Here is a 13,832-nt window from a genome sequence, read left to right as displayed (position 1 = left end):
ATTTGTGATGTTTCTACTGTGTTCTCGCCCAGTGTGTATCCATAGAATTAGTATGAGTAGAACTGGGATCCCCATTCAAGTCAACGATGCCATAATGAGTGAACTGGTGGCCATTTTGAGTTTCCCCATTTGATTATTGCAGGAATTCTAATTCTATGGTTGTTTTTTTCGCTCTATCTCTCTTTCTCTCCACTAACAGAATATGACAGACACCTAGCACACAGCAAAGGCATGGCGACAGCTTACCTGGACCCCAACCTCAACCACGCCCTGGCTGGGGGGGCCAAGTCACGCCTCAGCGTGGGCACAGGCACGGCCACCGAGCGGGCCCCCGGTGCTCCAGACAGGGTCCTGAAGGTCTTCCATCACTTCGAGAGCAACAGCGAGCACAGCACATGGGCCAGCAACATCCGCCATGGGGACGCCACTGATGTCAGGGTAAGTCAGAGGGCAAACAGGGGTCACACACACACACAGTTGAAGTAGATGTTGCCACTAATCACAGGTCTGGGATCTGTTAGTCACACACGATGGAACAGCATCTGACCCTGCATCAGAGCTAGAGCCAATCAGTGTAGACCCAGCTTTAACCTGCAACTAACTGTCATACACATTTTACATTTTAGATTTTAGTCATTTAGCAGACGCTCTTATCCAGAGCGACTTACAGGAGCAATTGAGGTTAAGTGCCTTTCTCAAGGATATATTGGCAGATTTTTCACCTGGTCGGCTCTGAGAATCTAACCAGCAACTTTTCGGTTACTGGCCCACCGCTCTTAACCGCTAGGCTGCCTGTCGCAGCGGACACCTAAGTCCAAAGAGTCCCGTGTAGCTCAGTTGGTAGAGCATGGCGTTTGCAACGGCAGGGTTGTGGGTTCGTTTCCGACGGGGGACCAGTACGAAGAAAACAATAATATATGCACTCACTAACTGTAAGTCGCTCTGGATAAGAGCGTCTGCTAAATGACTACAATGTAAAAATATAAAATGTATTAAAAAAAATAGATATATAAAAAATACTATTATTTTTTTCAATTTATTTTTAGGATGGAAAAACGCTTTTTGGTGTAAACTTAAATGACTAAAACCATATATAAAGTATGTAGAAAAGATAATGGAGCTATATCTTTTTTTAGAATATAATATTTGAGAGGTAACAATCACCAAAATTAAAGCTAGACAGTCGGGGAGAATTTAAAATTCCAAAAACAATGAATTTAGCAGTATTGATTTTGTTATGTTTAAGCAGAAGAACACAGCATTAGCCATGGCAAAATATGTAGAATTGCAACTACCTGTCATACACAGTCATGACGAAGTGGTGTATCCCTGAACCTCCTACAAACACACAGACTCTCACTCTGGCTCGACGCCTAAGATTTTCACTGTACCCTGCAATCACACCTGCAACCCTGCACATGTGACTATTAAACACTCTGAATCTCTGCTGTGCTGAAAGAGCATTCATTACTGACTGGATGCAGTTGTTTGACTGTTAGAGCCCAGTGTATAACTGGGTCATTCTCACAAAACTGACATTTGACCCAAAGATTATTGTCATTTTTCACTAAATATACTCTTGGATCACTGACATTAGGACCTGTACTTATCTATTTCATAATTATAATGTTTTTGATCAGATATTATGCATTGTTGCACAATTTCCACAAAATTCTCATTAACGTCAAAAAGTTATAAATAAATCAGTTTATATATATATATTTTTTTACATTGCTCCCCTAATGAAAGGCCTGAGTTAAACATAACGCTGGGGGAAAAAAATGTTTTTAAATGAAATTATCAAATTATAATAAAATTAAATGACTTTTTCCCAATTTCAGCTTTTTAGCCGTTTCGGTAATGAGAGTGCAGTGAGGTGAAGGGGATGTTTGAGGATATGAACCTCATTCTGAAGGCATGTAAGCAAATCAAATAATTTAACTTCTACTGTTCCTCTAGATGATGCATCATGGGTGAATTAAACTTCATTATAAAACTGTTAATGTAAACTTCAACTAGTATATAATTTTTATGATTTCTGGACAAACTACAGCAACATATTTTGTTTTATTCAAATACATTATGTTTTTCTAAAGTAAAATTGTATAAAATGACCCAAGAATTTAATCCTGATGCATTTCGGTAATTCGAATTTGGGGTGAAAATATACAAAATTCAGGCGAAAATGTAAAATGTATTTAAAATAAGACACTATACATCCTCAGAATGATAGTTGATTTTTGCAGGTGCATCATGGTTTTCTAACTCAATTTGCTACAGACATGTTTAAAACTGGTTTCATGAGAATCACCCAGTTGCTGCTGCTGTACAGAGACTATTGATTGGTGTTGCACATCAGAGCAGTGATGCAGCAGCTTGTTGGTTTGTCAATAAGCTATATGTTAGTGAAAGTTCAGAGCACAATCCCTAGTTGCTTTTGAAATTGGAATACTATGGTTGTTGTGTGGTTACGCTTCAACTGTCTAACTGCACGCCGACTCTATCTGCACAGGTTCACTAAAGGTCTGTGTGTGTCTTCATCAGTACATGTTGCAGATTCTCTTTTAACTGATGTTGCAGTGCCTTAGCTCTGTGATCTTCAGTGGCAGTCAACCTAGGTCTCACATAAGCCGTACCTGAAGCCTCAAAGTTGGCCAATTACACAATACCATTCACACAGCTCATGTAGGACTCAAATTTAGTGTGAATTATGACACTCTGGGACCAGCATTGTCTTTCCTCAGGTAGAGGAACAGAGAGAGGCTAGAAAACCCTAGCCTGGTCCCATATCTGTTTGTGCTGTCTTGCTAGCTCCTACGGTCATTGTCACGCATGCCACAGGGGTTGGCAAGACAGCACAACCAGATCTGAGACCAGGCTAAGCAAACAGAAAATACATTTGAAAGAAATGAGGCTACATTTTCCCTGCCCTCACTGAGACAGACAGTAGTCTCAGGTGTGTGGTGGTGTGAAACTGTCAATTGATATTAAATAAACCCTTAGGTATCTTATTTCCTATAGAAAGGAAACCATTGGAACAAGGGATTACATCCCGACTGGCACCCTATTCCCTATATAGTGCATTACTTTTGTCCAGAGCCCTATGGGGCCTGGTTAAAAGTAGTGTACTAAATAGGGAATAGGGTGCCATTTTGGGACGCATCCATGTTGCATGGTCTCAATGCAGTCAGCAGATGCCTGTGTTGATTGGTGTGTTGGATCCACATCCTCTTCCTGGTTCCATCCCAGAATAAACATGTTCCTATCTCCTGAGCTGGTCTCCAAAGACCCCTCATCCCATCACACCACACACCCTGTTCATACTGCTCTGGTCAAAAGTAGTGCACTAAATAGGGATTGGGAATAGTGTGCAATTTGGGATGCAGCCATACAGTCTCATCCTATCCCAGATAGCCTGTTGATGCTGCATCAATAATAACAAAATAGAATTACATATAGAACATGGAATGGAATAACATATCTATGAATAACCCTCTGCCAAGTGCATACTAGTCAACCATATTCATTTCCTGAATCCACATGACTATATGCCAGTGGGATCTCTTTTTGGACCCTTACAACAAGGGAAGGGTAGTAAAATGAGCTTGTTTGTTAGAGACAATCTGTCATATCATCATAGATGCGGCTGTCGTCATGTTTAGCCTAATGTGGTGTGATGGGGAATGTGTCATGTTTGGCTTGTTCTAACAAGCTACTGAGAGAGACTGATTCTGTCTCTATAACCACCTTTTGCTCTTTCTTTCTTTCTTTCTTTCTTTCTTTCTTTCTTTCTTTCTTTCTTTCTTTCTTTCTTTCTTTCTTTCTTTCTTTCTTTCTTTCTTTCTTTCTTTCTTTCTTTCTTTCTTTCTTTCTTTCTTTCTTTCTTTCTTTCTTTCTTTCTTTCTTTCTTTCTTTCTTTCACCACTACTCTTTTTCTTGTATAGTGCCTAATTAATAGGATGCATTTCAACGTTGTCTCATAAAGCTCTAGGTCAAACCTGTCAGCACACTACACTTAAAAGCGTCACTTGGGATATTTATTATCAACGACTACCATTGCCAAGTGACTTTCCCCGAGGTCTGCTTGGAGTATACATGTGCTGAGATGTTAGATTATATCAAATCAGTAATTCAGATGGCATGTGACATTTTAAGAGGTTCGTGTTAAGGCTATGTAATATTGTGCAATTTGTTTCTCACAAATGAAGACGTGGTAGCCTACTATTTTCTTGTCTGCCATATCGTCGAACCAGGCCTATTCACAGCATGCTTTAAATCACCCAGTATTTATCATGCTTTCCCAGCTATATGGTACAAGCAGGAGATAAATATGACGTTTGACTGATGCTAGCTTCAAGTCGTAGGCTCTGTCGTAGCCGGCCGTGACCGGGAGACCTATGGGGTGGCGCACAATTGGCACAGCGTCGTCCAGGTTAGGGGAGGGAATGGCCGGCAGGGATGTAGCTCAGTTGGTAGAGCATGGCGTTTGCAACGCCAGGGTTGTGGGTTCGATTCCCACGGGGGGCCAGTATGAAAAAATAATAATAATGTATGCACTCACTAACTGTAAGTCGCTCTGGATAAGAGCGTCTGCTAAATGACTAACATGGAAAAAAAATTTAAATGTCTAACTGTAGCCTACCGGTTGGGATTTTAGTAGCCCAAGACGAATGTCCACATTCTGGGTTCTGGAGGTATTTATTCTCTTTGAAATGGAGTACATTTGTATTCAGTCAGTTCTGCCACCTGGCCTACAAAACAATGTCAAATCAATCACCAGCAGAGCTGCATCAATATGGTTCTGTTTGCAGCATTTGGCCGTTACATTATGACTAGGCAAATGCCAGCGGCTTGAAAACGGGCTTGAAATTGAAATGATTAATTTGTATGCAAGTTGTTTTTCTTTCTAACTGGGCAGACTCATTTTTGCCATTACTCAGCCGCTCTCTCTACGATGCTCCTGGGGACTTAGCGTCCAATATATTCAGCGTCCAATACATTCAGCATCCAGTATTGGATTATAAGACATGAATGTAGATTGTGTTGAGAATACTGGATGGAAAGAGAGAACTGTACCTTTTTCTTGGTCTCACTAACTTTAGTCTCTTGACAGACAAAGCTTGAGTTTTAGCTTATGGCTCGCCTGATTACACTCACTTCTGTCTGTGTTGAGCCATTATGTTCTGCATTATGCATACAATACAGTAGCTATGAATCATGTCAAACAATGATCTTCTGAGAATCATATTCTTTACATAGTTGAAGGCCAATAAGAACTACTTGTCGGATAACTTGAGGTTAGTGGAAAATAAGAGGATGTTGGAATTGAACATCATTTAATCTTGATGGCCTGATGTCTGGCAACATGAAACTACTACCAGCGATTGAACGATTTGGCTGCTCCACCTTCCTCCCGTCCCCAGCTTATACTCCAACCACCAGGGTAGGGCGACGTTGCCCCTAGACGCTGATGTTGGGGCCATTTTGCATTCCCCCCACTAAATAGTTAAGGTTAGGATTGGGGGAAGGGTATCTGATCCTAGATATGTACCTAGGGAAAACTTCACCATACAATCCAACCACCAGCCCAAGAAGCCAACCAAGGCCCATTATTTAATCTTTCTAATGGAGGATTTGGGTTTTACATGCACCTTAGGAAACAGAGATGGAGACTGGCTTTAGCTTAGCCGCCCTTAGCTGGCTAAGTAATATGCTGTTAGAGAAGTTTTACATGATCGTATTGCATTTCTGTATCACCACCCACCATTGGACTCCCAAGGAGGGGTTTTCAGCTTGTCTCATCTCTGCAGGAAAATTCTTCCTTTATTGTAAGAGAAAATAACTAGCTACAGACATAAAGGCATTGCTACTTCATTAGATATAAACCTACAGCCTAAAGTAGAGGTGCTGTACGGTTATATTGAATATCTTTACAGTGTTCTCCTGGTCCCTAGTGCATTGTTACTGGGACTACCATGCAGAATGGATTCTTGTTTCACTGTTTCTACCTTCTAAAGACCCCAGTTGCTTTAGTCCTACTACACGACACAGTCTTGCCGTGGACAGTCTTCAAGAAACGTTTGCCATTACAGAAGCAGAAAGTCAGTCCCCAAAGCCAGAGCAGCACAGAGACCTGCCTACGTTGGAAATCACATTACCGAACAACACAGGCTTGGAAATCACAGTCCCAATAGAACTCTGTTTCTCCTCTCTTCCTCCTTCTCCTCTTCCTCCTTCTCCTCTCTCCCCTGCAGCAGTGATCAGGCCCTGTTATCCTCCACACTGTTTCCACTGGCCATCAGGCTGTAACTGGGGCACAGTTTAAATGGCCTGCCTTTTGATCTCCCCTCATAAATACAATCTTCATAAATATGCAATGGCTTTTAAGTGTTTGGGCTGGAATGTCACATTGGATTGCCTGTGTGTGGTACTATGCATACATACTGCCGCACATGACCCCAACCCAGCCATGATCCCAACCCAGCCATGACCCCAACCCAGCCATGACCCCAACCCAGCCATGATCCCAACCCAGCCATGACCCCAACCCAGCCATGATCCCAACCCAGCCATGCGAGGCCAGAATGTCTCCATGCCAGCCAGCCATAGACTTAACATGGAGCACTGATCTTTCTCACGTACAGCATTGTATGACAGACCTGTGAGTGATCCATCTGGCCTGTCATAGACGTTACAGTCATAAGCTAGTCTATTGAGACTCTAGTTGGCACTTTATGTTTGAGTCGTGAGTGGTCCGTCTGGTCAGGTCTGGCGGTTTGATGTTAAACTGGACAGACAGTGAGACGATGTCACAGAGAGAGACATGTAGGTTCCGACTGAGTGGCCATTTGAGTGTCAGATTTGTTCCTGTTTAGCTGATCAGATGGGGGATAAGGGTAAGGGTTGGTGCCCTCCTTGGTCACTCTGCCAAAGCTGCACACACCCCACTAATCCGCTCAGACAGGCTACCCACTGTCACTAGGCAGACGGGCCACTACCATAGCCATAAGATAACATCACTCCCACAGAACGGTTTTAAGATCCTGTCTTCACTTTACCTCTCAGTAGAAGTGATTCTATATCTGGCTTCCAGATTGTGTTTACTGTGTTTTGTTGTGTGTCTCCAGAAAATATTCTAGTCAGTCTTACTTTTTTTTTATTTTTTTTTTACATTCAACAGCTTTACCTTTACATGACTTCTGTAAGACATTGCACTACCGCACCATGGCTTAACTACTGTTAAGTCAACTCTCCTGTGTTCCGTCTCTGCAGGGGATCATCCAGAAGATTCTGGACATCCACAAGGTGAAGTGCGTGACGTGCTTCGGCCTGCGTCTCAGCCACTCCCAGTCCGGCCAGGTCCACTGGCTCCACCCTGATATGGGCGTGTCCCACGTGAGGGAGAAGTACGAGCAGAACCGCTCCCAGGAGGAGTGGAGGTGAGCAGACTGTGTGTGTGTGTGTGTGTGTGTGTGTGTGTGTGTGTGTGTGTGTGCGCGTGTGCGTACATGTGTGTATGCGTGCACCAATGTGTTTGTCCCTGTCTGCGTTTATCTGTCTGTCTCTTGGTGTGTGTCTTTGTATGTCTGTCAGTCTGTCAGTCTGTCAGTCTGCCGGTGTGTGTAGTGGAGAATGTAAACCAGTGGCCCTTAGACAATGACAACAAGTCTGTTTGCCCTTGTTGTCATGGAGATACGTGGCATTCGGTGGCACTTCTACACCTTTTAATGTGTGTTTGTTTGTGTGTGTGTTTTTCATTTCTTCAACTGTGAAAAACCCAGCACAGAACAGCTCTTATCACAGCCCAGCACAGAACAGCTCTTATCACAGCCCAGCACAGAACAGCTCTTATCACAGCCCAGCACAGAACAGCTCTTATCACAGCCAACACAGAACAGCTCTTATCACAGCCCAGCACAGAACAGCTCTTATCACAGCCCAACACAGAACAGCTCTTATCACAGCCCAGCACAGAACAGCTCTTATCACAGCCCAGCACAGAACAGCTCTTATCACAGCCCAGCACAGAACAGCTCTTATCACAGCCCAGCACAGAACAGCTCTTATCACAGCCCAACACAGAACAGCTCTTATCACAGCCCAGCACAGAACAGCTCTTATCACAGCCCAGCACAGAACAGCTCTTATCACAGCCCAGCACAGAACAGCTCTTATCACAGCCCAGCACAGAACAGCTCTTATCACAGCCCAGCACAGAACAGCGCACCCCCTTTATTTATACTTTATTAAGTGTGTGTGTGTGTGTGTGATTTGCATCTGTGTTTTATGTCCATGTGTGTGAGATTAATTTGGTAAATAATGAATTTGTAGAAACTCAAACACAGTGTTAACTGGTTATAGTCTAGTTAGACGGACGGACAGACAGACAGTTTCCCTACATATACTACAGTATTCCCCCAGGCCTGGTTTAGTCATCTGAATGTTCCTGTCCTGGGAGTGAGGGATGTTGAAACACTGTCTGACTGGCTGTAATCATCAGTGACACACACACCTTCCTCAAAAGGAAAGAAGCTGACCCTGAGGGCCCTGTGTGTGTGTGTGTTTGTCTGTGGTGTGTATGGGTATGTGTGTGTGTGTTCCCAAGGGCCTTTAGCTCATCCAGGAAGCAGACTTGGCATGTCAGGAGGAGGATGTAATCCTCATACTAGCCTGTGGTTAACCCAATGCAGATGTCTTTCTTTGACTTTTCCTTCCACCACCTGTATGAATGACAGGCCTATTGTGGAGTTGTCTGAAGGTGTTGTAATGCTGAAGTAATGGGGTTGGTTTGGACTTTGATGTCAGTGTTTTGGTGGTGGTGGAGCTCGGTGCTGAACAGTAATACAGGGTATGTGTGTGTTTGTGTGGAACAGTAATTCAGTGCTAGATTATGGTGTAATGGTAAGAACCTGTGGTCCAATCAGACGCTCCAGATTGTGAGGAAAGTACAATGCCGTCTCCATCTGCCTATGGGCATATCATCCCTAACTGGTACTGCAGATCTTACTGATTTCATCCCATAATCACTAGATTCAGGTTTCCAAAGGTGGTCATTACTCCATTTGCAATATGTACTCCAAGTCTTGAAGAACAACCAAGTTAAATAATTCGGTGAACTAAGTTCAGACTTTAATTTGCCGAAGTCAGATTGATTTAGCTATTTACAACTAAGAGATTATTTATTGAAACACCCCAACTGGGTAAAAATGAAGGGTGAGCCCTCTCCCATAGAAAAATATCAAATTAATATCCAGAAAAGGACAACTAGTACTAAACAAATACAAAACTATACCAATCTATTGCTGTCATGACACCCAGCAATACTCTGCAAACTAAGTGCTGGTGGGAATCTGAATTTGGGGAGAATATTGAAAATGAAACTTGTGAGGCAATCTGTAGAAATGCTCATACCATTAAACACTCAAATATATGTAAAGGGTATCAATGAAAATCATCATTAGGTACTTTCTAACTCCAGAGAACATGGTGACGATAAGACCAGGAACAACCAGTGAATGCTGGAGAAAATGTGGCAAATTATTAGCAAAAAAACTAGCAAAAAAACTATTAGCAAATTACCTACATATTTTCTGGTCTTCTGGAAATTCTGGAATGATGTTTTTGACTTTTTAAACAATGTATTTAAATGCTCCCTGGCAAAGAACCCAAAGAGTGCTATACTTGGAGTAATCCCTGAGCGGTTTAAAAATGCATACCTATTAAATATACTTTTGTCTGCAGCAAAGAAATGTCTTAGAGCACATTGGCTAAATAAGAACATTCCTACCATAGCAGAGTAGCTTAGTGGTTAAGAGCATTGTGCCAGTAACCGAAAGGTCGCTGGTTCTAATCCCCGAGCCAACTACATTTACATTTACATTTTAGTCATTTAGCAGACGCTCTTATCCAGAGCGACTTACAGTTAGTGAATACATTTTTTATATATATATTTTTTTATACTGGCCCCCCGTGGGAATCGAACCCACAACCAACTAGGTGAAACATCTGTCGATGTGCCCTTGAGCAAGGCACTTAACCCTAATTGCTCCTGTAAGTCGCTCTGGATAAGAGCGTCTGCTAAATGACTAAAATGTCAATGTAAATGTAAAGAAATGTATTTAATGGAAAATATTACCTAAAGTTGAAGTCGGAAGTGTACATACACTTAGCATGGAGTCATTACAACTCGTTTTTCAACAACTCCACCAATTTCTTGTTAACAAACTATAGTTTTGGCAAGTCGGTTAGGACATCTACTTTGTGCATGACACAAGTAATCTTTCCAACAATTGTTTACAGACAGATTATTTCACTTATAATTCACTGTATCACAATTCCAGTGGGTCAGAAGTTTACATACACTAAGTTGACTGTGCCTTTAAACAGCTTGGAAAATTCCAAAAAATGATGTCATGGCTTTAGAAGCTTCTGATAGGCTAATTGACATCATTTGAGTCAATTGGAGGTGTACCTGTGGATGTATTTCAAGGCCTACCTAGAAACTCAGAAAAAGCGTGTGCGAGCAAGGAGGCCTACAAACTTGACTCAGTTACACCAGCTCTGTCAGGAGGAATGGGCCAAAGTTCACCCAACTTATTGTGGGAAGCTTGTGGAAGGCTACCCGAAACGTTTGACCCAAGTTAAACAATTTAAAGGCAATGCTACCAAATACTAATTGAGTGTATGTAAACTTCTGACCAACTGGGAATGTGATGAAAGAAATAAAAGCTGAAATAAATAATTCTCTCTACTGTTATTCTGACATTTCACATTCTTAAAATAAAGTGGTGATCCTAACTGACCTAAGACAGGGGATTTTGACTAGGATTAAATATCAGGAATTGTGAAAAACTGAGTTTAAATGTATTTGGCTTTGGTGAATGTAAACTTCCGACTTCAACTGTATAAAATAAAACTGCAAACAGATGTGGGAAAAAAGATGGGAACCGCTCCTTGTAAATAATATTGTGTAGACATGAGACTCATTAGTCTCGAAACAACCAAACATGACAAACGGGATGTATTATTATTATTATTATTATTATTATTATTATTATTATTTGTTTATCTTGAATTTTTCTTTAAATTTAATTTTGGCGCTTAATTGTATAGTTATTTGATTTGTTATATAACCGTTTGTATCTCAGAAGACCAGAACCTTAATAATATTCATCATATTTACTTCACCAACACTAATTACATTAATTGACTATAAATAGCACACAGACATAGTACTGACACTCACTCCGCAGTGGTTGGGAAAGGGTATGGGGGCTGGACACAAAGCCACCCAGACCCCACTGCTGTCGGAGATTATTGTCTGTGACTGTGTGTGTGTGTCTCTGTATGTTCTCATGCATGTGTTCGTGTGTGTTGTCACATTGATAATTGCCTTTCAGGGGAGGGGGAGGAGAGCTGATCTCATAAATTGACCACTGAAGTCCCTAATGTCATTTGTCAGTGTTGCCGATTACAGCCATCACCAAAATCATGTCAATACAATAACACACAGTAAGGAGGAGCCTGTCGGTACTGCTATGATTCAATACAATAACATACAGTAAGGCCTGTCAGTACTGCTATGATTCAATACAATAACATACAGTAAGGAGCCTGTCAGTACTGCTATGATTCAATACAATAACACACAGTAAGGAGCCTGTCAGTACTGCTATGATTCAATACAATAACATACAGTAAGGAGCCTGTCGGTACTGCTATGATTCAATACAATAACATACAGTAAGGAGCCTGTCAGTACTGATTCAATCAGTTCAGTTTCATTACCTCAAACGGCACCCTATTCCCTATATAGTCCACCACTTTTAACCCGAGCCCATTCCCTATACAGTGCATTCGAAAAGTATTCAGACCCCTTGACATTTTCCACATTTTGTTACGTTACAGCCTTATTCTAAAGTGGATGAAATCGTTTTTTCCGCCTTATCAATCTATACGCAATTACCCCATAATGACAAAGCAAAAACAGATTTGTAGAAAAAACTGAAATATGACATTTACATAAGTATTCAGACCCTTTACTCAGTACTTTGTTGAAGCACCTTTGGCAGCGATTACAGCCTCAAGCCTTCTTGGGTATGACGCTACAAGCTTGGCACACCTGTATTTGGGGAGTTTCTCCCATTCTTCTCTCCAGATCCTCTCAAGCTCTGTCAGGTTGGATTGGGAGCGTTGCTGCACAGCTATTTTCAGGTCTATCCAGAGATGTTCGATCGGGTTCAAGACCGGGCTCTGGCTGGGCCACTCAAGGACATTCTGAGACTTGTCCCGAAGCCACTCCTGCATTGTCTTGGCTGTGTGCTTAGGGTTGTTGTCCTGTTGGAAGGTGAACCTTCGCCTCAGTCTGAGGTCCTGAGCGCTCTGGAGAAGGTTTTCATCAAGGATGTCTCTGTACTTTGCTCCGTTCATCTTTCCCTCAATCCTGACTAGTCTCCCAGTCCCTGCCGCTGAAAAACATCCCCACAGCATGATGCTGCCACCACCATGCTTCACCGTAGGGATGGTGCCAGGTTTCCTCCAGACGTGACGCTTGGCATTCAGGCTAAATAGTTCAATCTTGGTTTCATCAGACCAGGGAATCTTGTTTCTCATGGTCTGAGAGTCTTTAGGTGCCTTTTGGCAAACTGTCATGTGCCTTTTACTCAGGAGTGACTTCCGCCTGGCCAATCTACCATACAGGCCTGATTGGTGGAGTGCTGCAGAGATGGTTGTCCTTCTGGAAGGTTCTCCCATCTCCACAGAGGAACTCTAGAGCTCTGTCAGAGTGACCATCGGGTTCTTGGTCACCTCCCTGACCAAACTTCTTCCATTCAAGAATGATGGAGGCCATTGTGTTCTTGGGGACCTTTACTTATGCTGCAGAAATATTTTTGTACCCTTCCCCAGATCTGTGCCTCGACACAATCCTGTCTCTGAGTTCTACGGACAATTCCTTCGACCTCATGGCTTGGTTTTTGCTCTGACATGCACTGTCAACTGTGGGGACCTTATATAGACAGGTGTGTGCCTTTCCAAATAATGTCCAATCAATTGAATTTACCACAGGTGACTCCAATCAAGTTGTAGAAACATCTCAAGGATGATCAATGGAAACAGGATGCACCTGAGCTCAATTTCGAGTCTCATAGCGAAGGGTCTGAATACTAATGTGAATAAGGTATTTCACTTTTTTATTTTTAATAAGTTAGCAAACATTTCTAAAAACCTGTTTTCGCTTTGTCATTATGGGGTATTGTGTGTAGATTGATGGCACTGTATAGTGCACTACCTTTGACTAGGGCCAAAAGGACTATGATGTCTTGAGCTGCAAGGACATGACCCCTGGATATAGACAACTGCAACAGTCTGAACATGTTAGGAAATAAACCTGAAAGACGGACCTGGGTCGTGTTCAGTTGGGAGAAAACATATTTTTGAAACGGGGGAGGTACAACCTGAAATTGTCCAATAAGAACGCTGATTTCCCGTTGCAAAACATTTTTGCTACAGTGTGTGCCCGACTGAACACAACCTAGGTTAGATGTTCATATTTTTCAGGGTTCTAACCACAGTGACCTTTATGAAACAAGATGAAGCTGTGTTTATGCAATAGTTCAGATTGAACGAGCTGCTAACCGATCATTACAAGGCTCTTATATTTATATTTTTCCTCAAAGCGCCAGCCGTTTGATTTAGCTCCTAATTTCTCTATCCTGAGTCTGGCTGACAAGACTCCTCATAAGTGTGTGTCTTCATCCGTACGTGTGTCTGTGGTAAGATTCCCTACCATCTCCCAGTCATAAGTCAAATTAACGTTCTCCTAGGACAGGGAA

General features: G+C 42.2%; 1 protein-coding gene across 2 annotated transcripts in view; it reads left to right on the top strand.

The window, feature by feature from the left end:
- Positions 1 to 231: 231 nt before the first annotated feature.
- LOC311125099 (focal adhesion kinase 1-like) overlaps positions 232 to 13,832 on the top strand; it is a gene marked incomplete at its 5' end in the record, with an annotated part of 1,344,976 nt that continues 1,331,375 nt past the window's right edge. For both annotated transcript variants that reach the window (XM_084158371.1, XM_084158370.1), the window contains 2 exons: positions 232 to 438; positions 7,273 to 7,439. In XM_084158371.1, the coding sequence (XP_084014497.1) occupies positions 232 to 438; positions 7,273 to 7,439 (374 nt within the window). The remainder of the gene's footprint in view (positions 439 to 7,272; positions 7,440 to 13,832) is intronic.

This window comes from Coregonus lavaretus (genome assembly GCF_964263955.1).
Source record: "Coregonus lavaretus genome assembly, chromosome: 3".
Taxonomy (NCBI): domain Eukaryota; kingdom Metazoa; phylum Chordata; class Actinopteri; order Salmoniformes; family Salmonidae; genus Coregonus; species Coregonus lavaretus.
The sequence above is the reverse complement of the archived record's forward strand: the minus strand, read 5'-3'. Positions and strand labels throughout refer to the sequence as shown.